At 40.9% G+C, this 24,619-nt stretch overlaps 1 protein-coding gene across 1 annotated transcript in view; it reads left to right on the forward strand.

Moving 5' to 3' along the window:
• Positions 1-24,619, forward strand: part of LOC127620078 (ephrin-A3-like) — a 153,085-nt gene that overhangs the window by 114,604 nt on the left and 13,862 nt on the right. The window contains exon 2 of the mRNA XM_052093174.1: positions 23,766-24,067. Within this exon, the coding sequence (XP_051949134.1) occupies positions 23,766-24,067 (302 nt within the window). The remainder of the gene's footprint in view (positions 1-23,765; positions 24,068-24,619) is intronic.

Here is a 24,619-nt window from a genome sequence, read left to right on the forward strand (position 1 = left end):
TCTGCTGGTCACACAGATTCAGCATTGACTGCAAATACACACACACAAACTGGGAAAAAGATAGGTTAACCTGCATGCCAGGACACAGAAATACACAAACACAGAAAAGGCACTCACAACTTCCTTAGGCAGGCTCAAATAACTATGCATCAGTGGAGCCCAAGGTAAATACATAACACACATTCACACAATTCCCCTCTCAAATGCTTTTTTTCTTTGGCTTGGTTTCAGATTCATTAGCTTTCCCTGCTGGTTTAAACTAATTTTCCAGCCTGGCTAAGCTGGTGTTCAGATGGAATAGCTGGTCAGCCAGCCAGTCTCCCAGTCTGACCAGCTGACAAGTGTACAAAACAACCCTAAAACCAGCAAACCAGGTCATCCCAACCAGTTTGGCCAGGCTGGGAGATCATTAAACCACCTTCAGCTAGATTAAGCGGTTTATAGCTGCTGTTCCAAAACCAAGTGAGATGCCTTGCTTTTTAATGCCTACATAACAATCCTGTTGCAAGGATAGGTCTGACGCAACTTTACTTACTCACAAGTTAAATGGATTAAATCAACAAGGGTGAAGCAGAGGGCTCAAGTAAAACTTGTGTTAAAAAACAAACAAACTTTACCATAATTATAAAGTAAGACAAGAAACCATTTTTTTGTGCATTTCAGCACAAAGAACCCTGACGAATTCCTACATTGCAGAAATGTGCTGGTTACTTTTGATACTTTCAAAAAATGCTGTAAGTCGGTTAAGAATTTTAATTACTATTAATCGCATAATATGTTGTAGTTAATTGCGATCAATCACATATTTTGAAAGTGCTGACATTTTTACATGATGTTCTTGTCAAAATTTGTTTATTTCCATTTTAGGAGGAAATATGTACCAATATAATTCTTTATTAACATTTTCCAAACAAAGCGTTCCACAATATAAACATAGAAATGCACAAAAATATCACAAATTCAAGTCACATCAAACGTTTCCCAAAGTCTTAGTTGGAGTTAGTGAAAAAATAGTCCACACATAAGTTGCATGCTCATTGCAATGGGCATTAAATCTCTTAAACTCTCATACTCCAATTTATTAATCTGCAGGTAAACTGTGGCTATCCACTTTGTTACAGCAATCATGAAGCTGCATTCTTGATTCATGTCAGGGCCTGATAAATAGGCTGAAAAATATAGGCTGAAAAATACTTGATTTCTATCACAAGTCCTATCCTGGCTTGTTTTGTACATCAAATAGCTCTAAGAGCTCCTTTCTCCATCATTTTATGACTGACAGGAAAGCACTGTCAGAGATTATTTTATTTCCTGAGATAAAAACCTCCAAGGCTCTATCATAGGAGAGCGCATAATGGTCTATTTAGCATGTCAAGACAGTTCCGCCCATAGAATGTCTATGGACATGTATACTAAGCTTGTACACTCAAAAAAATATGTTTTTGAGTGTAGGCTCTCCTTGGTAGAACGGTGGCAGGTGTGTCAGTGTGATGACTCCGTGGTGGCACATTACAAAGCTCCCACCCTTCACACCAGTGTTTATGCTGTATTAACAATAAAAGATTTAATCGCAATTAAGAAATATTAACTTGTTCAACATTTTAAATTAATCACATGCGTTAACACATAAATACTGACAGCTATCCTTTTAAATCGTAATTATGTTTTTTTTTTTACCGCAAGTGTTACATAGGAATCCTAATTGATATGGAACCTCTTAAGGGGCTGATCTGGAGAACATAGGCAACTCTGAGCACCACACGTACAGGTAACGTTCCACATTTGAAGCACACTGGAAAATTGACTCACAATTGATGCCAATAGAGCTTGACATTAGCATGTTGCTCAGATACAAATTTTATACTCCAAAATAGTCATGACAACTCGTAGTAAATCATAAGATATTGTACAGCTTGACTTGTAAAGGTATGACTTATTCCCATCGAGACCAAACCATTCAACAAACAGAATTACAAATCGATACAATACTGACATAAAAGTTTAGCTAACCTGTGATTCAACTCTTAATTTTAAGAAAGGAAAATCAGTGGAAAAATTTGGTTACTTACTCCATATTAATTTATGCAATACAAATGATTGATGTATGTCAATCACCTGTAATACGATTCCCTCGTCCCGTTCCAAACACCTGTGTTTTTTTTCTTCAGTCGTACACAAAAGTTATTTTCCTCTTAAAATAATGGCTAGGTTTAGAGTTTTGGTGAAGGATAAGATTTGGGTTAGGTTAAGGTTGGGTTAGGGGTTAAACTTGAAAATCATGACAACGCTCCTTAAAAACCCTGATGTTTCCATATTAATATCATGGTTAGGTATGATTAGGTTTGGGTTAGGGATTAAAAAATAGTTCAATAACATAATTCATTGGTTTGTTTATTTTTCTCAATGAGAGCAGAAGTCGTAAGTTTTTGTACAATCCAACTTGTATGATTTCGTCATCTCGTACTATTATTACGTCGTGTCATGAGACCGGGTTGATTATTCTAATAAGCGTAGAGTTGGGTGAAATTGTCCAATGGTCTGTAGTACCCTTGAATGCTGTCAAGGTAGGCAGCTCATTACTGTAGGTTTTGCAACAGAGCTATTGTTTGACAGGTGGGACTGTCAGTAAGTAGAGTAATTAACGCTGATTAGCTGAAGAGCTAACGATGCTTTCACACATTGTCTGTGTTTGTGGCACATGTGAGTGTTGGTGGTGTGAGGATTTCTGTCTGTTCTTTGGTGAGAAAATGAAAATGGAGTAAGAAACAGCTGTCGCAGAGAAGACAAAGAAATATGCTTTGGTTGGATTGTCTATGTATCGTTTATGTATTCTCATTCTAATTATTTATTTCATAGCATTCATGGGGCCTTTAACACTGAGCACACCATTGCATGTGTCTATGCACTAGAAAGATCTTTGTCCATAGGAGCACTACATTTAGTTTTAAAAATGCATCTTGAGCAGGGTCAGAATTGTAGTGGGGCTTGGGGCAAAAATACCCTCATAATGAATTCTGTTTTTTATGTGTAAAATCTTATATAATTATTATATTATGGGATAATATTATTATTAATTAGTTAATGTTGATATAATTATTATGGGTAAGTGAGAATTTGTATAAATTAATTGATACAATTTTATTTGACAAACATATGACTTTATGTTTCACTGTAAATGGGTAAAATAAATTTGCCCTCATAAAGGTAAAAAAAAATACCCCTGAAATTCAAATTCAGGGGAAAAATATTGCTCCTTAATTTGAAAGTTAATTTCTGACACTGGTCTTGAGATACAACAAATCAATATATATATATATATAAGTAGTATCACACGAGCAAGAGTGTGATATGACCCTACATCAGCACTGTTGTGATTCGGCCGCAGGCACAAGGCATGGAATTTGTGCATGGAACTACTTTCTTACACGACAGATCAGAATCTGCCATTGCTAGTTCAAAACAAATTATGCGTTCAAGCCTTCATTAGTAATTAAAAAAGTTCAGAAATGGTATCACGGCTTGTGCTGTTTCTAACAAGTCATTGGATAAACAAGGATGGATTGATGGGTGTGTGCATGCGTGTGTGTGTGTGAGAGAGAGAGAGAGAGAGAGAGACGGATCGTGTGCGATCACCTGGTGCCACTCACAAGCAGAGATGCTGTCAGCATTCTGCAGATCAGCGCTTCATAGAACCGGCAGTATCACAGTCTTTTACATTAAATACGTGTACGTAACTAATGCTTATGCAGTGAGACGATGATAAGATAGCAAGGCATAGTCAAGACACAACCACCAAAGACATCCACCTCTGGGAGCTGTTCACTCCAAATCCTATTCTTTGTAAGCATGCGCTAGATGGATATTTTCTTTGGTCATTGTGTCATGTCTCTTAAATTTTATGAATAATTTGACAGCCTTAGACAGAAGTAATGATACATTTTGGGATGCATGCATCAAGCCCAGCAAAACCATCACTCAACAACTCACTACAATTAATGTCTTTCGCTTTGTACAGTGCTTGAAATGTAGCCACACAGATACAAAGCAACCAAATTACATGTTCCTATGCAAAATGGTACTCATTCATGGGTGTGATAATGACCCTGTGGCACACAGTTCTTCACTCCAACAGGCAGAGTCTGCTCATGTTTCTCGAGGGTCACCACAATGGATTTCCAACTGGAGTTACTCAGTTATTGGCTCCGAACTCCAAATTGCTGTGGGGCTTCTATTGGCTCTTGAGCTAATAGAAGCCTGGGGTATGCGTATAAATGTCTACACACACATACACACTTTTTCAAACTGTAATTGTCATCAAAATACATCCCGCCTGCCCAGCGAGGCCACTGTTTGATGTGAACGTAAATGTTCAGGGGGCGGCATTCGTTTGCCATTAGCAAACAAACACATTGCGCATTACAGCAGCTGCTCGTATATAACAGCCTACACAAGTTGCTCGGTTTACTTTCGGTAGTCAGTGAATTTATGCTTCATTTATGGTTTAGAAGCTTGATTTATTGCAAAATCCAAATGCTAATGCTCTTAGCAAACAACACTCCAACCCCTGAGGTTCCCCCATGGGTGTGGGTGGATGAAAGTGCGCCAGACAAGGATTCACTGTCGACTCCCACTCACACACACTGACACAGGAAAGCGGAATGTTACATTAATCATCGGAACTGAGATTCAAAGTGATCCTGCTTATGTTTAATTTCTTCGTTCTGCATTTTTGAGCACACAGAAAAGAGGCTTACATATCAAATACAACTTCTTGCTTCAGTTTTATTTTATTTTGGCAGGTTTGGTATCATTATTATTGGCAGAAGCTGTAAAGAGGAGAAAATAATGTGATCAGGACAATGCAGGGTGAAATCAAACCACTATGCAATAGCTCCAATGTGCATCACTGTTTTGCCAAGAATTTTTTGCATGTATTTGTAGGTTTCTCTTCTCTGTGGTGTATGCTAATATACAGGTAACTTTTGGCATGAAACCTAGTTATGCCAGTGCTTTGTTAACACAGAGAGAGCAAATTAAACCTCAGGGACATGTAATGCAAAGTATCTTTGGAAAGCTTCCCAATATGTCCAAAGAAATCTGCAATAATAGGACAGGATTGTACTAACAGCAGTTTTCTTAGAATGTTACACATTTGAGCATCACTTAAATACAGGACGGTTACATATCAGAATTTTTGAGGACTTTGGTGCGCAGTTAAAATCTTATGATTCCTATTTGTTACAAATGGAGTCCAAGGAAACTCAAGCAGTGATTTGCAGCCAAGTGAACATATAGTAAAACATGAAATCTGCTACAGCTTCTAGTGTGGAGAAAAGGATATATGAAAGCAACAATGGTCAGTCAGTTGGTCATTATCAAAATAACAGGGTGTTCTTGTTTCAAATACACTTATTATATGGCTACTTAAATTTATGATGAGAAGATTGAGACTCCAGAGTGGTACGAGAGACATTAGACAAGAAACATTGGTTTAATTGGTATAATTAATGTCATTATTACAAAATATTTGTCAGCAGTATGTCGCAATTGACTAAAACAGTCAAGTATTCCTAAGAATTGTGGAATTAAAGATATTGTTATTATTACGTTTTTTTGTGTGTGTGCAGCTTTTGACTAAGGCTTTGGATGAAGAAGTGATTTGAACCCTTTAAACGACATGGTGAATAGAGGAAAGGAGAGTGAGCTACTATAATAAGAGACTTTAAGGGATATAAGTTGAGGCTGAGTAGCCCAAATTGGCCAAAACTAAGGCACCTCTCTAGGCTTAGTAGGCTTAGATTAAATGTTGCATCTGTATAATTGAAAATTGACTTTTAAAGAGAAAGAGGAGAAAGATAAGGGTACAGAATATTATAGTCTGAAGTTTTGCTTCATGTTGATTTGAGTGGCCTTATATTTCAGATAGTTGATTAATTTGATTGGAAAATTTCAAAATTAACACTTTTTACTTTCTTAATACACTGTGCATTGTGCTTTATTTTAAGTGTTCATGTTATTTAAACTATAGTGGACTATAGGGTTGGGTATTGATACAACTTTCCCAATTTGATTCAACTTTGATTCACAAGGTCTCGATTCGATTCAAAATCGATTCATAGGGGTGTATTTCATTTATAATGTCCATTTTGCTTAAATATTAAAGAAATGATTGTCCAACTAATGCTGTTAGTTATTTAGTGGACCTTCTAACTAGGTAATTATGAAAATATACATTTTTGAAATTATAGGCTATTTTATTTGTTTTTCATAATTTAAGTCACATACAAATCCATATATTACGTAATTAAATAAATTATATTGTATATATTATATTTTGACACATCTTTATTGTTTAATGCATAATGTATATTATTTAAATTATTTACATTGATTTGCAGAACACAAGCTAAATATCGGTACTGTCTAAATTGACAGTTCTTTAAAGAGCATGTGTAAATGAGCGCATATTTACGCTATATGCTTCTTTACCTTATCTGTGCTATTCGTGATTAGAAAGAAAGGCATATTTTTAGTTTTTTATTAACAATTGACTCTAAAGAACAGAAAGTGTATTAAAAGAGACATTAATCAATGACAAATGGATTGCGTGGGTTGACGCATAGAGTAAAAGATTGATAATGGTATTTAAGAATTGTTATCGAGATCGTTCAAATGAGGAACGCTATGCATAGGAAATTCAATATTTTTACCCAGTCCTAGTCGACTAAGGAATTCATGTATAATTACACTGCAAAAATGCATTTACTTATTTGATATGTTTCTTATTTGAGGTTTATAATATTTAACTGTTTTAAGTAATGCATCTTTTCCAAAATATTGCCAATATTTAATAATACCAATTAATGACAATTATAGCAAATAACGAGAGATTTGAAAAGGAAGTGGTACCATTGGAATACGTTAAGATGCTCATGAGGGTGAACTTGACCTCCACGTCCTGGTCAAAAAGCTTCCTCAATAGTGGGTGCCACAGGTGTTTCAGGAGGGGAGGAGTTCTCCACAATCGACTTCGACCTTGCATTCAGGTTTGGCTCCATTCTGGTATGAATGCCAATTTTTCACAGTCCAAACTCTTCTAGATAGATCATATCAAGTCCCTTTATTTTGTTCTCATTGCAAATTCAGTTTAACTCTTAATGAAGTAAAATGGTTGCAAATGCTGTTTTTTGACTCTCATGTCGTCCTAGTTGTGGGGTTAGCCAAACACTCACGCAATCTCCAAGTTTTGTGTGTCTAGCTTTCAAACCGTGGCTAATTTATGACTCCATTGCCTGTTTAGCAGGAGAGTAACAGTTTTAACCACTAACGTTTCTTACCTCTGAAGAGCCATTAAGACAAATGGCCGGTCCCTGTCTCTCTTCACTTTCTAACTGATGAAAGACTCTGACCTTCTGATGGCAGCCTTTATTTGATGTGAACCCGATAGCACCATCTCCCTGACATACACATTCCACCTTTAGTCCCAGAATGCCTTTGGGAGGCAGTTTCATGTAATGGGAGTTATATAAGTTAGATGTACATTCTCTTTGGAGCTGAGAGAGAGGGAGGTGACAGCAGACACACACACAGAGAGAGAGAGAGAGAGAGAGAGAGAGAGAGAGTTGGGGATGGTTGTAAATTTTTAATTTATATAGTACAGCACAGCAGCAGCCAACGAGTTCTGCCCCCACTTCACCCTCTATCTCCGACTTACTCGCACCAGAGCATCATCATAGCAAACTGTGTGTGTGTGTGTGTGTGTGTGTCTGTGCTATTGTGTACAAAGTGTAAATAATTACTCAAACTTTCTGGTTGGCTTAATGTTTGAACAGTTATTTTAAAAGGTTGGCTATTTTTATGATACAATCAAATATTCATTGAGGATAGAGGCCTTCCTTGACGCACCCGTTTGTGTAAGAGTGGGTTTATGAGTGTGTATGTCAATATGCATGCATGAGCAAACACATATATGAAGAATAAGCACATGAGATTTATGTTAATTGATTTAACATAAGTTTGGGCCATATAAATATGTGCTTTCTTTAAAGGTGGTCTCTTAGGGGGCTTTCACACTTGGTTCGATTGCCTGTTCCGAACCCGAGTTCGATTGCTCCCCCTGCCCCCGATGGACTGTGTTCACATTATATATTTGTATCCGAACCGCGGTACGCTTGCGTCATCAAGCTGCAGCTGGTGCGTAATCGTGTTGCTTGATAACCGCGAAATGAAAAGGCATCAAAATTCAATGAATAGACTTGCTCGGTTTACATTTGTTCTTCTTTTTTTTAACCTTTGGTTTTGTTTTCAACATCAAGATACAGAAACACACTTGCGTCTGTCTGCCGCAAAAATACTGAAATCATTCAAAAGACAGCGGGCTGTCCTCCGAAGACAATTTTTGCGAAGGCAAGCAGAAATCATCTCTCTGCTTGCAGTGCGTGTGCCTCAATCCCGCTTTTCGTCAAGGTAAGTGTATACACGCATGAAAGTAAACCCTTTCCGCTCATTTTGAAAGTGACGCGTGAGACTGACGACCACATTATACGTCATCAATAGCGGTTCACTTCCGCGGTTTGGTTCGATTGCGTTCATATCAGCAGCGAACCGTACTGGAGTTCACATGAACCGTACCCCAGACCACCTTTTTAAGTGGACTCGAGTACGGTTCGCGGGTGCGCACCCGAGTTCGGAAGACAGCGTTCACATCATCCAAACGAACTGAACTCTGACGTCATTCGAACCGGGGTGCGCACCAAAAGTGCTAGTGTGAAAGCCCCCTTAAAGGTATGTATTAATTTTTTTATTTTGGGTTTTTTTTAACACTTATTGACAGCAAAAGACACATTTTGGGGGATATGATGCAGGTCGAATGTGTCTCCCACATGAACAGGGAACAATTTTTGGAGCATATGCGATATTCATGGGTAAATCTCATGACAACATGTCCAGGTCACATTTCATGCCAAAATCAAAAGCAAAAAAAAACCAAAATGTGTATAAAGAAAATAAAGCCTGTTTTTATATGAAAAAACACAAATACTAACTACTATAATGTAAATTATCTTGACACTTTATTTTATTTATTTATTTGTGTTTATTATATATTGCAATTCACATAATTGTCATTGCCAAAAATGTAATAGTGATTAATTGCATAACTTTTCATAGTTAATATAGATTAATCACAGATTTTGAGAAATGATTAAATTTGACTCTTATATACAGTATACTTATTTTTCTGTCAAAATTTCCATTTTAGGAAAGAAAACAAAATATTTTGTAACAATAGAGCTATATTAATATTTTCTAAACAAAGCCTTCCACACTATATAGATAGAAATGTACTAAAATAGCATCAATTCAAGAAATAGTCTAAATGTGATATTGACTAATTGAAAGAACTTGTCAGAAGGTAAGGGGAGACAAAGGGACCGAAACAGAGAAGTTTACTAACAACAACGATTGTAAACAAGGACAGGCGCACATGGCACTGGCTGCAGTGATGAGGAATGAATGTGTTAGTATTGAAGGGGGGGATCTGGAATCCCCTGCCTCTTCAGTATATATATATCCTTTGAGTGACTTGTAATGGGTTATTAATCAATATTTATCCTTCTAAATATCAAATGATTTGAATGACTTCTATAAAATTACATGCTCTCTCTCTGTCTTTGTGTGTGTATAAGAAAAGCAGCTAACACCCGTTAAAAACCTCTAGCAGACCCTAACAGCCTAGGGAACAGGCCTGAGTGACCCCCTCCACCCATGATTTGAAGAAGTTATTCAAATCATTTGATATTTAGAAGGATAAATATTGATTAATAACCCATTACAAATAACTCAAAGTATATATATATATATATATATATATATATATATATATATATACTGAAGAGTCAGGGATTCTAGATCACTAGATGTTGTGGAAGTTAAGAGCAAACCGAAGAGAGTCTGTTGAAGCTGGTGTGGTGCGAAGCAAAGCCCAGGCAAGTTTCTACCACGTGGGCAGAGGAATCCTCATTCAAGGGAACTGGGTGTCAGTACTGGTGAAGGCAACGGCGAACAGCAAGGTAGCCACACCTCTAGAGAAAGGCAACCAGCCACATGAGCAATCTCCAACTAAACAAGAGAGCACAGTTAAGACTTGGCAGCAAATAATAAACTGGCAAAGAAAGAGGGGAAACACAAGGAATAAGTAGGGAGTGCAATCAGTGTGAAGCAGGTGGGAGGGGCAAGAAAATCATTGGCGTGATCAGCGCCTACCTGGGAACGATCCCATGGATCATGCATATCTGCTCCACCTGTGAGACACGAGGAAGAGAGAAAAACAAACATCAGTATGAGAAGGCACACATGCCAGAACCATGAAAGAACTAGTCCCCGTAGGTTGCATAGTTTTATAGAAATGCGCAATTAAATCTCTTAAACTCTCATCCTCCATAATATTAATCACCACTTTGCTATAGCAATCGTGAAGCCACATTCTTGATTCGCATCAGGGCATGAACGCCATTGTCAAGTGGGCTTTGAAATTCACATGAAAATTGCTGCAGACATCTTGTTCTGCTTTCAGCACTTGCACTACCCATGTAATTATACTTCATCTGAATTGCCGTTTTGGTGATAGTGAAGACTTAATGTTCTTCTGCGGTAATTAAATTGCGTCCTACAGAGGCTGCAAAGTACATGATTTCTGTCACAAGTTCCATCTGTTTTTTATTTTTGTACAACAAATAATATTTAGATGTACTCTCCCCATCACATGATCACTGATACATGTTACGAATGCAGACAGCAAAGGCAGACGAGGAGAGCGGATCTAAGTGCAGCTTTACTTTATTAGAACACAAAAAACACAAAGGAAAACCCACAATGGGGAAATAAACACAACACCGAAAACACAGGCAGGGAACACACACCGGGCTAACAACATTCAACGAAAGACAAGGACTAAACCAAAAACCAGGATATAAATAAACAAGGACAGGATGATTACAAATAATAAACAGGTGTGAACAATGACACAAAATGGCAGTGATGATGACAGGTGGATACTGGGAAGTGTAGTTCTTTTAACAATAGACTAGTGAGACAGTGGAGCTAAACAAGGGACAAAAGTGTACCTATGGAAAACCAAAGGGACAAAAATGGAAACCAAAGGGGCAACGGTAAAACAAGACAAGGTAACCCTAACATAGCCCCCCCTCAAGGATCGGATTCCAGACGATCAAAAAGTGACAAAACAAAAAACAGAAAGAACAAATGTCCATTGACTGGGGGGGAAGCTTGTGGTTGGCAGACAGACCAAGGGGAGCAACGAAGGGCAGACAGGCAGTCCAGGGGGCAACGAGGGGCAGACAGGCAGTCCAGGGGGCAACAAGGGGCAGACAAGAGGTCCAGGGGGGCACAGAGGGCAAGGACAGGTTCAGGTGGTCTGGAGGCTGGCCATAGGGCAAGGATAGGTCTGGGGGACCGGGGAGGAGGCCACTGGACAGGAACAGGGTCAGGGGCCTGGGAAGAGGCCACAGGTCAGGAACAGGGTCAGGGGCCCTGGGAGGAGGCCACCGGACAGGGGCAGGTTCAGGAGGCCTGGGAGGAGGCCACAGGACAGGGACTGGGTCAGGGGGCCCGGGAGGAGGCCACAGGACAGGGACCGGGTCAGGAGGCCTGGGAGGAGGCCACAGGACGGGAACTGGGTCAGGGGGCCTGGGAGGAGGCCACAGGATAGGGGCCAGGTCAGGAGGCCTGGGAGGAGGCCACAGGTCAGGAACAGGGTCAGGGGCCCTGGGAGGAGGTCACAGGACAGGGGCCGGGTCAGGAGGCCTGGGAGGAGGCCACAGGACAGGGGCCGGGTCAGGATGCCTGGAAGGCTCTGAGGACGGAGCTGAGGAAGGCTCAGGAGGCGGAGCCGAAGAAGGCTCTGGAGTCTCTGGGGCCTGAGCCACAGGAGGCTCTGGAGGCGGAGCCGTAGGAGGCTCGGGAGGTTCTGGAGGCGGAGCCGTAGGAGGCTCGGGAGGCGGAGCCGTAGGAGACACAGGATGCAGAGCCGTGGGAAGTTCTGGAGGCTCAGGAGGTGGAGCCGTGGGAGGCTCAGGAGGCTTTGGGGCCGGAGCCGTAGGAGGCTCTGGAGGCGGAGCCGTAGGAGGATCAGGAGGCGGAGCCGTAGGAGGATCAGGAGGCTCTGGGGGCGGAGCCATAGGAGGATCAGGAGGCTCTGGGGGCGGAGCCATAGGAGGCTCGTGAGGTTCTGGAGGCAGAGCTGAGGGAGGCTCAGGAGGCAGAGCCGTAGGACGGTCTAGAGGCGGAGCCCTAGAAGGCTCGGGAGTCTCTGGGAGCAGAGCCGTAGGAGGCTCGGGAGGCGGAGCCCTAGAAGGCTCTGGAGTCTCTGGGAGCAGAGCCGTAGAAGGCTCGAGAGGCGGAGCCCTAGAAAGCTCTGGAGTCTCTGGGAGCAGAGCCGTAGGAGGCTCGGGAGGCGGAGCCGTAGGAGGCTCGGGAGGCGGAGCCCTAGAAGGCTCTGGAGTCTCTGGGAGCAGACCCGTAGAAGGCTCAAGAGGCGGAGCCCTAGAAGGCTCGGGAGTCTCTGGGAGCAGAGGCGTAGGAGGCTTGGGAGGCGGAGCCGTAGGAGGCTCTGGAGGTGGAGCCGTAGGAGGCTCGGGGAGAAGGGCCGTGGAAGACTCGAGAGGCTCTGGAGGCGGAGCCCTGGAAGGCCTGAGAGGCTTGGGAGGCGGAGCCCTGGAAGGCTCGAGAGGCTTGGGAGGCGGAGCCCTGGAAGGCTCGGGAAGCTCGAGAGGCCTGAGAGGCGGAGCCCTGGCAGGCTTGAGAGACTTGAGAGGCGGAGCCCTGGAAGGCTCGAGAGACTTGAGAGGCGGAACCCTGGGAGGCTCGAGAGGTGAAGCTCTGGAAAGCTCGGGAGGCTCAGAAGGCGGAGCTCTAGAAAGCTCGGAAGGCGGAGCTCTGGAAAGCTCGGAAGGCGGAGCTCTGGAAAGCTCGGGAGGCTCGGAAGGCGGAGCTCTATAAAGTTCGGGAGGCTCGGAAGGCGGAGCTCTGGAAAGCTCGGGAGGCTCGAGAGGCGGAGCTCTGGAAAGCTCGGAAGGCGGAGCTCTGGAAAGCTCGAAGGCGGAGCTCTGGAAAGCTCGGGAGGCTCGCAAGGCGGAGCTCTAGGAAGCTCGGGAGGCGGAGCTCTGGAAAGCTCGGAAGGCGGAGCTCTGGAAAGCTCGGGAGGAGGAGCCTTGGGAGGCTCGAGAGGCGCAGACTCTTGAACGGGCATGACCACTGGCGCTGGCTCTTGGACGGTCATGGCTACTGGCGCTGGCTCTTGGACGGTCGAGACTACAGGCGCTGGCTCGGGGACGGTCGAGACTACAGGTGCTGGCTCAGGGACGGTCGAGGCTACAGGCGCTGGCTCACTGACCTCTGAAGCAACAGGCACTGGCTCACTGACTTCTGAGGCGACAGGCTCGCTCACAGCGACATGCGTGGGCGCTGGCTCGCTGACCGTAGCTGACGAGGGCTCTGGCTCGCAGACCGGGGCAGGCGAGGGCTCTGGCTCGCTGACCATAGCTGACGAGGGCTCTGGCTCGCAGACCGTAGCTGACGAGGACTCTGGCTCGCAGACCGGGGCAGGCGAGGGCTCTGGCTCGCTGACCGGAGCAGACGTGAAGGGACGAACCACGGGCGAATGGAGTACCAACACTGTGGGAGGAGTGGCAGCATCATCCTCCCGTACGTCCACAGTGAGCGGCGATCCGCTGACTCGCAAGGTCTCCTCCACGAAGCTGAGGAGTGTCCAGCAACCATTCGCCGGTGGCAACAGTTCCCTCAGAGACTCATGTAAGTTACCCCGGAAGAATGCCACCAGAGCGTAGTTGGGGAAGTCAGAGATGCGTGCCAGCTCCAGAAAATCTAGGACGTGGTCCTCTAAAGGGCGGTCCTCCTGCCTGAGGCAAAGGAGCTGGTAATTCGCCGAACAAGCTGCTAGATCCATGTGGTGGTCTTTCGTTCTGTTAGCGAATGCAGACAGCGAAGGCAGACGAGGAGAGCGGATCTAAGTGCAGCTTTACTTTATTAGAACACAAAAAACACAAAGGAAAACCCACAATGGGGAAATAAACACAACACCGAAAACACAGGCAGGGAACACACACCGGGCTAACAACATTCAACGAAAGACAAGGACTAAACCAAAAACCAGGATATAAATAAACAAGGACAGGATGATTACAAATAATAAACAGGTGTGAACAATGACACAAAATGGCAGTGATGATGACAGGTGGATACTGGGAAGTGTAGTTCTTTTAACAATAGACTAGTGAGACAGTGGAGCTAAACAAGGGACAAAAGTGTACCTATGGAAAACAAAAGGGACAAAAATGGAAACCAAAGGGGCAACGGTAAAACAAGACAAGGTAACCCTAACAATACAGAATTACTGTGTGTTTGTTTTTTGGTTGCCTTTCAGTAGCCTGTATATAGATCTTTATTAATGACCTTTTAATGAATGTAGGGTTACATCCTACCTAATTTTAATGGTGTAACGCTCAAATATTTAGTAGTGCGTAAATTGTGACTTAGTACCCATTTACGCCATAATTAGGCTAAGTTGTAACTTACATATAGCTGATGCAACCGTCCCAGCTCGTTAGTGGAGACTTTAAGACCTGAATTGGGTGTGCCAGAAAAGGTAGATATACAAAATGTGCAGTGTTGTTGGGCCTCCATGAAAAGGGTTGGGAACTAATGGATGTGCTTTTCTCACTGTACTCCAAAACATTTTGAATTCCTTCCACTGTGTTGACTTGTTGTTGTGCTCCATCCTATTTGGTCTGTTCACGCACATGCGCATTCTTCAAACACCCATCACAACTGCGCTCAGGTGTTTACATGCCCAAGTTAAGATGCGTTCTCTGGGAGAAACCTGGGTGTTAATCCGCATTCTCTTAATCTCTTAAACGGTGTAAGGAATTTCATTTACATGATGTTTCAGAATGCCACTTTCTGTAAAAAACCCTGGATCAAACTGTTTTCTTAAGTACATGTAAACGTGGTCATTGTTTGGGTCTGGAGGTTGGCATCATAGTATTCATTCAAAGGGGAGCGTAGAGTGAGAGCTCACACTACAGTGTGTCAGACTTCCTGAAGAGTGTATTGAGTAGCAGCTCCCCATCACACTGTTCACTTCAAAGACAATGCTGCTCACTCTCAGCTCTTTGAACAGACACAAGTGTCTCTACTGCACTTGGAGATTGCTGTGTCTAAACAGCGTACTGTATGAGCTCTGGTGGGAGTGAGGAATCTTTAGAGCATAAATAATTTATAAACTCATAAATGTTTGATACAATTGATTAACACGTAATTGCTCACATAATGGCATCTCTAGTCTACAAGAATTGATATTATATTGATTTGCATGTACATGAGATGCTTACAGATGTTGAGTGGTGTGTTTTGTTTATTACATAGTATTCAAAGTCAAATTCAAATGTATAACTTTTGATAAATTAAAAAAATCTGACATCAAATGTATAAGAAATTTCTAAGTCATTGGTCAAGAAAAGCACAAAAGGTCAAATTGAATTGCTTCCATTGAAGCACATACAATGCTCTTTGGAACATTCTCAAATCAGCTGAATAACATGGATCATCATGTTTTGCACACACTTGTGGAGTTCAGGCCAGCTCAAGTGCAATTTTTTAATTCAAATTTTCACTCAAACTGTTACGCTGATAATATAAATTGTAATTGAAAACTGTTTTCAATTTTGAAAAATGCAAGATGAAGCATATTAATAGTCTTTAATAGAATTTTGGAATCCACTGTTTAATTGAATGTAAATGACAAATATCAACAAATATTTTTGCCTATTTTTAAAGCTTTACACATTTCAATTCCATAACAAAATTGCATAAAATTGAATTCTGTAATTGTTTTAAAAATGCATACAACTTATAATATTTATGTATATTAAAAAAAAAATTTTATTTCATTTTGTTAAACATTAGTCAATTACATTTGATAGAATTTTGTTAGGAAATTTAAATCTTAAAAAAAAAAATTAATCTTAACATTAATTGTCTCTCTCCACTGGCTGCTGGTTCATGCACGTATTAAATTCAAGGCCCTGATGCTGGCATACAAAACAGTCACTGGGTCTGCTCCAGCATACCTAAAAACATTTATGCAGAGCTACGTTCCCACCAGAAGCCTGCGGTCGGCTAAGGAACGTCGCCTTGTCGTACCAAAACAAAGAGGCACCAAAACACTTTCCCGGACTTTCAGTTTCATCATACCACGGTGGTGGAATGACCTTCCCAACTCAATCCGGGAAGCTAACTCACTCTCTATCTTCAAAAAACGGCTAAAAACACATCATTTCCAAAAGCACTGAACCGGTCACTAAATAAAAAAAAAAAAAAAAAATAATTGTATTTACATTTCTTGTTGCACTTAAATCTGTTTTGTATACTATTCTGATGATAGTGAAACTTTGTAATATGGCACTTTTTGTACCACTGTCTCCTTAAGATTATTCGCTGATGATTTTCCTCTTTTGTAAGTTGCTTTGGATAAAATTCATTACATGAATAAATGTAAATGTAATTGAGTTATATATATATAGACATCTCACTTTTTCAATCTTACTAAGAAAAACATTAACATGTAATTGAGATTTACAGTCCATTCCTCCTATGAAAAGCTATGATGCTCTTTTTTTTTAGTATTTTTTTTTTTTAGAAAGAAGTGTGTTAAGAGATTAGATGCGAGAGCTATTGTCCACATAAACAAACATGAAAAGGTCAGGTATTTGTATTCTCTCATGCACTTCAAGCCAGTGGAGTGGCCAGTATTATTTTGAAACTACTTATTCACTTATTACTTAAGTTGGCAATACGAGCACTTGTATGGGTTTCAATTGCAGTTCTTTAAATCCATGTCTTTTGCATACTAAATGTGGATGTAATCTAGATAGAGTTGCCACAGATATTTGTAACCTGTTAGAGTGGAGCTTTTTAAAGAAAGTTTTAAACATTTAGGTGCACTTAAAAGCAAATATGAACAAGTGTGTTTGGCTCCATCCCCAAAACGTTATTAACCAAAGGATCTCAGTTCTCAAATATCAGTCATTACCGCAGATGTAACAGGCTGTTTTTGGGTTCTTTAGATTATGTACGGTATATACTCCTAAATCTGGCTCCCCCTCTATATCTCACTTTCTCTCTCATGCTGTCTCTGCATGCAGCCATGTGAATCATTTGCGGATTGCCCCCAGGAGTGAAATTTCTATGGTAGAGCTATAACCTTTTGCAGGGAATCCATCACAGTAATAGCCAGCCAAGACTGCATCAGATACCATTTCTGCAATGTTTAAAGCTCAGAAACAAACTGTGATGCTGTAATGTGCTGTGTTTTTACCAGATAAATAAAAGTGTATGACCATCTAGAGCGCAATAGTCCCTGCCTACTTTTTTAAAATGTCTTGGTTCTGGAAGTTTTTTCCAACAAATTTTTCCAAAGGGATGGGAAATAAAGAGTTCTAAGCCATCAACCAAACCAACCAGCTCCAGGGTGAATTACACCATTACAAACTTTGATTTGAAGCATAAAAATATTTGAAAATCGAGCAAAATGGTTCAAGACTGTGTACGTAATCAAATTAAAAACTATGAAAAGTGAAAACACTATTGATTTAAAGCATATAAACATTACGTTTTAAGTTGATTGCAAAATATTAAGATATATGCAATAAGGGACACATATACAGTATATATAAATAGTTTGAGAGTACAGGGAGACTCTATTGCATAATTTGCGGTGCTTTATTGGAGTGACCGGTCATGCAGAGCTCTTCTGGCGTGGTTTGCTTGCCTGGATTATCTGATTGGTGGATCTTTCATTGCTGGATCACGGATGGTGTAGTTATTCAGCATATTAAATGCATAATTTAAATCACTTTGAAATCTCATGGTAGGACTGTCTTTAAAGGTTTATGTTATTGTTAAAAGTCTGTTCTCCTATGAGAAAATAAATAGGATTTTAACTTCTAAAACCAAACATTCCATTGACATGCAGAGCCAGTCATAGCCTTTGGTGTGGATATCTGAACACATAAGCGTCATGACCATTCAAACTGGTGCATTCACCCTCCAAGTAGATTGAAAGAAGAAGATAGTAGAAAAAAATTATAATTGCATCATTGCTTGAATTTAAGTTGCAAAGTTATTGTGTCGAAACCACCCAGTCGCATCTAAGTTTGGTTAGTCTAATCGAGTCGCACCTTATGCAGAGCTTTAAACTGAAAATAGTCATCATCTGCACATTGCTCGAAATGAGAATTTTTCATAATTACAGTGGAAGGATATCTAGCCTAAATCAAAGACATTAAAGTGCAAAACATTTCATCGTTAATGTTAAATAGAGCAACACTGGAACAAAAGCAAAAGCATCTCTAACACCAAAGATTCACCGGCCGTCTGCTTGACTGCCTACAAAATTGTCTAACTAATCATATTGTAATTTTCCGTCCTCTGAGAGAGCTCTGAGTCACTCATAACAAACAGACTTACATCTGAGCAGCTCAACCACAAAATAAAAATCACTGCAATATATCTGTAATGTGCCTTTTTAGATATAGTGTGTACATTGAGGATTTGGTCTTATTGGAGACTTTTTATTGTGTCCTCCTCAGACGATTATTAGCAGAATACGACGCTTCTGTGTGTCTTTCTCACTTTTATTTCTCATCTTCTGTCTTACCACTCTCTTTCTCTCTGTCCTTTTACTAACAAGGTTTTCCTTCCTCCTGAAAAGAGAATGACGATGAGACAGCAGAATGGGGAAGTGAGAAAAGAGAGGAAGAGGGAAAAACCATTACTCCATTTTCACACTTCAGTACATGTGCGCATCCCTGGGGAGTGCTCCATCACTCTCACTCACTCTCTCTCTCTCTCTCTCTCTCTCTCTCTCTCTCTCTCTCTCTCTCTCTCGTGTCTGTTGGTGCCATGGGGCTGTCATATAGTTCCGTAACACTTCACCTATAGAACTTATGCAGTGAAGTGCACAAACATGTGTGGGCACAATGATACTGTAGCATACTGTACTTGTTCAGAAACACATGCCCACATTATAAAGTGTGTTCTCTTTTTGTTGCAGAGATTACACACACACACACACACACACACACACACACACACAGAGTAATGGTTGGTGTCTTGGAGTGGAAGAGATAGAGAGGAGATGCAGGAGTATAATCTTTAAATCCTTTAATAACATAAACTGGAGTGGAACGTACGCTGGAGTGGAACGTACGCTAAATCTAAACTAAGCACAACGCAGCACTTCAAACGTTACACTTCATGGACTGACAAATCATGATCAAAACTAGAGGGTTTATATACACATGGAAACTAATGAGGAAATGGCATACAGGTGGGTATAATGATGAAGATATTAGGGCAGTGGATTCTGGGAAACGTAGTGCAGGAGAAAACTTCAAAATAAGAGTCTTTGAATCAAGGTGGAGACAACTGACATTACCCTCCCCTCCTTTAAACGCCGACTTCTGGCACCCCAAGATGGATGATGGTAGGGTGACGCAGAAGAAGGGTCCCAAGAGGATGATCCAGAGGCCTGGGGGTTGCGGCACCAGGACAGGGGCAGGGACTGGGTCTAGAGGCCTGGGAGGCGGCCCCAGGGCAGGGACTGGTTCTGGAGGCCTGGGAGGCAGCCACAGAGCAGGTACTGGGTCTGGAGGCCTGGGAGATGGCCATGGGGCAGGGACTTGGTCTGGAGGCCTGGGTGGAGACCACGGGGCAGGGACTAGGTCTGGAGGCCTGGGAGGCGGCCACGGGGAAGGGACTGGGTCTGGAGGCCTGGGAGGCGGCCAAGGGGTAGGGACTGGGACTGGAGGCCTGGAAGTTGGCCACAGAGCAAGGACTAGGTTAGAAGGTGGAACCTATGGAGGAGGAGACTCTGGGGAAGTGGCCAGAGCCACAGAAGACACAGAGGGTGGAGCCGAGGAAGAGTCTGAGGGTGGAGCCGTGGAAGACTCTGGAGGCATAGCCATGGAAGGCGGAGCCACAAGAGCCTTGAGGGTTGGAGCCATGGGAGGAGCCTTGAGAGGCTTGAGGGGCAGAGCTGTGGAACGAGCCATGAGAGGCTCGATGGGTGGAGCCATGGGAGGAGAAGCCTTGAGAGGCTCGAGGGGTGGAGCCATGGAAGGGGGAGCCATGAGAGGCTCGATGGGTGGAGCCATAGAAGTCAGAGCCATGGAAGGCTCGGGGCTGAGTGTCACGGAAGAGAGTACAGGCTGAGACTGGGGAATGACCTCTGTGGTCATGAGCACTGGCAGAGACTGGGGAACGATCTCCCTGGTCGTGAGCACCAGCAGAGACTGGGGAACGACCCCCCATGGTCAACTGGGGAACGACCTCCACGGCTCCGCCCCTTGTGCCTTGACAGTAACTAACGTGACTAACACACAGTATTCGATTTGGATCAGGCTCGTCCGACTGATAGCCGATCCATCTAAAAGCTTCAGTATCGAATTGGTGCATCCCTACACATACAGTAAACAATACTTTTTAGAAAAATTTGGAACCCAAGTAATGTACTTAAAAGTAATTAATTTCATTGAAAGTTAGTAACCGGTATTCTGATTACTAGTAACACTACTTTTCTGTGCCTATAATTAATTTGATTACAGTAAATAGTTCATTTGTAATCCGATTACACCCAACATACATACAAATGACCAGTTGTAAATGGTAATGTGTCTCGCCTTTCCACTTGTGATTACAACATCCAAAATGCATCTTAATACAAGGTGTAAATGAAGCCTTAGTTAGTCCACACACCTTAACATCATTATTTACACTCCCCTCTCAGGTCTCTCTCTCTATTCATAGTGTTCTCAGCCTTTGTTTCCTGCTCTCTCATTTCACCTCTCCACACTCTTTCATCTTCTCTTCTGTTCCCTCTTCCTGTCCCTAAATATACAGAAGCTGCTTTGAAGCATCCCTCCTCAAAACACACTATAAGACAAAAATAGTTAATTCTGTCTTAGTGTGTACATTTGCAAAAGAGACAGAGAGAGAGAGAGAGAGAGAGAGAGAGAGAGAGAGAAAGCTCTAATCAAGGATGTGATTGCCATCTGTTGTCTAATGATAAAAGGCTAAGAAAGGCACTGATTAAAAAAGAGAAAACAAAATGGTTGGAAAAAAGAGAGAAAACAACAGATACAGAGAGAAAAGATAGGTAGGAATAAGAAACCCTTGTAAAAAAAATCCTAAAGAATATGTACTGGATTGTTTTGAATTTTTATTGTAATTAGGAACAAATCCTGAAGAATCCTAATACTGTAAGATTAAATAAGAATCCGCTAAAGCTTTGTTCACAGTTGTGGCAAAAATAACATTTTTTGGCATGTCTGACTCAAATCCGGTTAGTTTTGTAGTCTGATCAACAAAAGACCACATGAAATCCAATCTTTACCATCCTGATCCAAACCAAATCCATTTTTTTGAATAAATGCATCTAAATCTGAATGGTTACATCGAAATGTTTGTGTGTTTTTTTTGTTTGTTTGTTTGTTTGTTTGTTTTTTGTCGTTCACATAGTGTATAACATTACTGATGAATACATCAAGCAACCGATATTGACAGACATTGAGTACACTGTCTGAAGAAATGGATTAGATTTAGCCAGTTACATAATGACAGTGAGGAAAGATTAGATTTGAAAACCAAATCAAATTTGAATGCAGTGTGAAAAATGCCAAAGAATCAAACATGATGCACCAGGATAAACTCCAAGTCCTCCAGGATATTTGGGGTCCATCTGAATATTGTGTATTCTTTATCAGAACTAGACTTACTAATGGATAGCTAAATGAAATCAAAGAAAGTGCTGTAGAAGTTTTAAAATTGTGCAAGATTAGCTTTAAATTCTTTTGATATTCTACAGGGGCATTTTATCCTAATGGAAATAAGAATGGTTCTACTGGGAACTATGCATTTTAAAATATCTAGTTTTTGTGTTATGTTGGAATACTGTATGACAATTTCAAATGGAATCATTTATAATTGGTTCTAAATTATGACTGAAATAATGTTAAAATGGAATCCTGGACAAATTCCTTTAGGAAATGTTAAAGCTAAAACCTGCACATGACTTTGTAATGCGCATTGTGAAAGGAGAAAATACAGCAGTGCATTTAGTAGTAAAGAAAGTGCAAGAAATACACAGAAAGCGAGGAAAAGGGGTTTGCCGTGGATGTGTGGAGAGGAAAGGAGGAGTGGGTGACATTTCTGATCCTCGCTTTGTAATTGAATTATAATCTCCTACGAGACCTGACCTAGAAGTGCGCAAGTGTGTGTATCAGCACGTTTTTTCTGTGTGAGCTTGTGCAAGACAAAGAGATCCAAATGAGAAGGACCGGCGTGAAATGTAACACTTCCCCCTGTTGTTTGATGAGTGCATTACACAGATTAAGCATGAAAAATGACCAGTTTTAATGTGCCGTGACAAAGCATTGAAATAGAACTGCTTCTCCGTTCAAGCATGGCTTATAGATTTTGTAAAGGTCAATGAGATAAATCAAACTTTTTTCTTCTCTCTTTCTAATTTCTCTCTCACTTTTTCTATCTGTCATTTACACAGACTTTCCACCAGAAATGCCAATTACTCTTGCCGAGTTCAGAATGGCATACTATCATACCATTACTATTTCTGGCAAATATAGATATGGTAGAAGTAGTAAGAGTGTTATGGGTGTGTTTGAAAAAAACATACTACTATATTTATTGCTACATACAGCTCTGGAAAAAATTAAGAGACCACTCGAAATGTTCAGTTTCTCTAGATTTACTATTTATAGGTATGTGTTTAAGTAAAATGAAAAATTTTTGTTTTATTCTATAAAGTACTGATGAGCATTTATTTGCAGAAAATGACACAACTGGTCAAAATACAAAATAAAAAATGCAGCGGTTTCCGACCTCGTATAAAGCTAAGAAAACAAGTTCATATTCATTTTGAATTTGGTGGAATAACCCAGATTTTCAATCACAGCTTTCATACGTCTTGGCATGCTCTCCATCAGTCTTTCACATTGCTGTTGGGTGACTTTATACCACTCCAGGTGCAAAAATTCAAGCAGGAATTCAACACACTGGAATGGAGTGGCTGCCATACATGTAGAGATGCTGATTTAAGAAACAGTTGGAGTGGTCTCTTATTTTTTTCCAGAGCTGTTTACTGTATTATGTATACTGTGCACATGCATGCAAATTTTCTTTATGTATAGAATATTGATGACAACATTTGATAGTATATGAAATACACAATCAGAGAACAGTGTGTTGGCTACTGTATCCTACAAAGCAATGCTCTTGACTTCCCCTTTCATTTCCAGTGAGATAAATAGCCTGGAAGTTAGAGTCATGGTTTTCAACATCTCGAACAATGAGTCATATTTTCTTGACTCATTATTTGATCGAACTTACAGTAAGACATTTCTACACAACATTGGTAAAAATTATTTTATGTTTTAGTTTTCGAGATATTTCTAGAATTTTATTTGCAACGTGTTGAGGTCATGTGACGACAATAATGCTCACTGTTTCACTTTTTTTTTTTTTTGTATTTAGTAAATAGTAAGCTAATATTTAATTCAGAACATAGCTTAAGTATTTTTAGGTTGCTGCCACTCAAATCGCAAAAAAGTAACCTTTTTTCCTTCATCTTTGTGTTTTTCTTCCTCTTCCAGTTTGCGGAGAGAAGGCTACAGCGTACAGGTCAGCGTTAACGACTACCTTGATATCTACTGTCCACATTATAACCAGAGCCAGCGGGGGACGCTGGAGCGTGGCGTGGCCGAGCAGTACGTTCTCTACATGGTCAGTTATCGAGGCTACCGCACCTGCGACCCACAGATGGGCTTCAAACGCTGGGAGTGTAACCGACCACATGCACCCCACGCGCCTATTAAATTCTCAGAGAAATTCCAACGTTACAGCGCTTTCTCACTAGGCTATGAATTCAACGTGGGTCACGAGTACTACTATATATGTAAGTATTTTATTTAATTTAGCCAAAGTATCTTCAGATATAATAAAAAGCCATTATTACATTTGCTTTAATGCATATTTGCATTGTGTTTTTTGTTTGTTACGGTTATTTATTGCTATTATAAATAAATGATACATAAATCTTTATGTACCATGCTTCAAAGTCACATACAACAAAAACATAAACAACTGTTTATGTATATAAGCAGCGCACTATTGTTTATTTCACAAAGAACAAGGATTTCTACGGAGCCCCTTAGAGGTCAAGGCTGGAATATTGTTTCTGAAATAGTTTTGCGTAACCTTGCAATAAGTTTTGCATTCCCTTCAAATTAATTTACCGTGGTTTTACTACATCAACCATATTTTAACCTATTCCCTGTAAAACCATAGTAATAATACAGGAAAATGAATAAAATTGTATAAAAATCTGAATTTTGTAGTTATGTGGATAGTTCACGCAAAAATGTCAGTTCTATCACCATCATGCCATCCTAGATATTTATGACTTTCTTTCTTCTGCTGAACACATACAAAGATTTTTTGAAAATAT

This window comes from Xyrauchen texanus, chromosome 26, assembly GCF_025860055.1.
Source record: "Xyrauchen texanus isolate HMW12.3.18 chromosome 26, RBS_HiC_50CHRs, whole genome shotgun sequence".
Classification (NCBI taxonomy): domain Eukaryota; kingdom Metazoa; phylum Chordata; class Actinopteri; order Cypriniformes; family Catostomidae; genus Xyrauchen; species Xyrauchen texanus.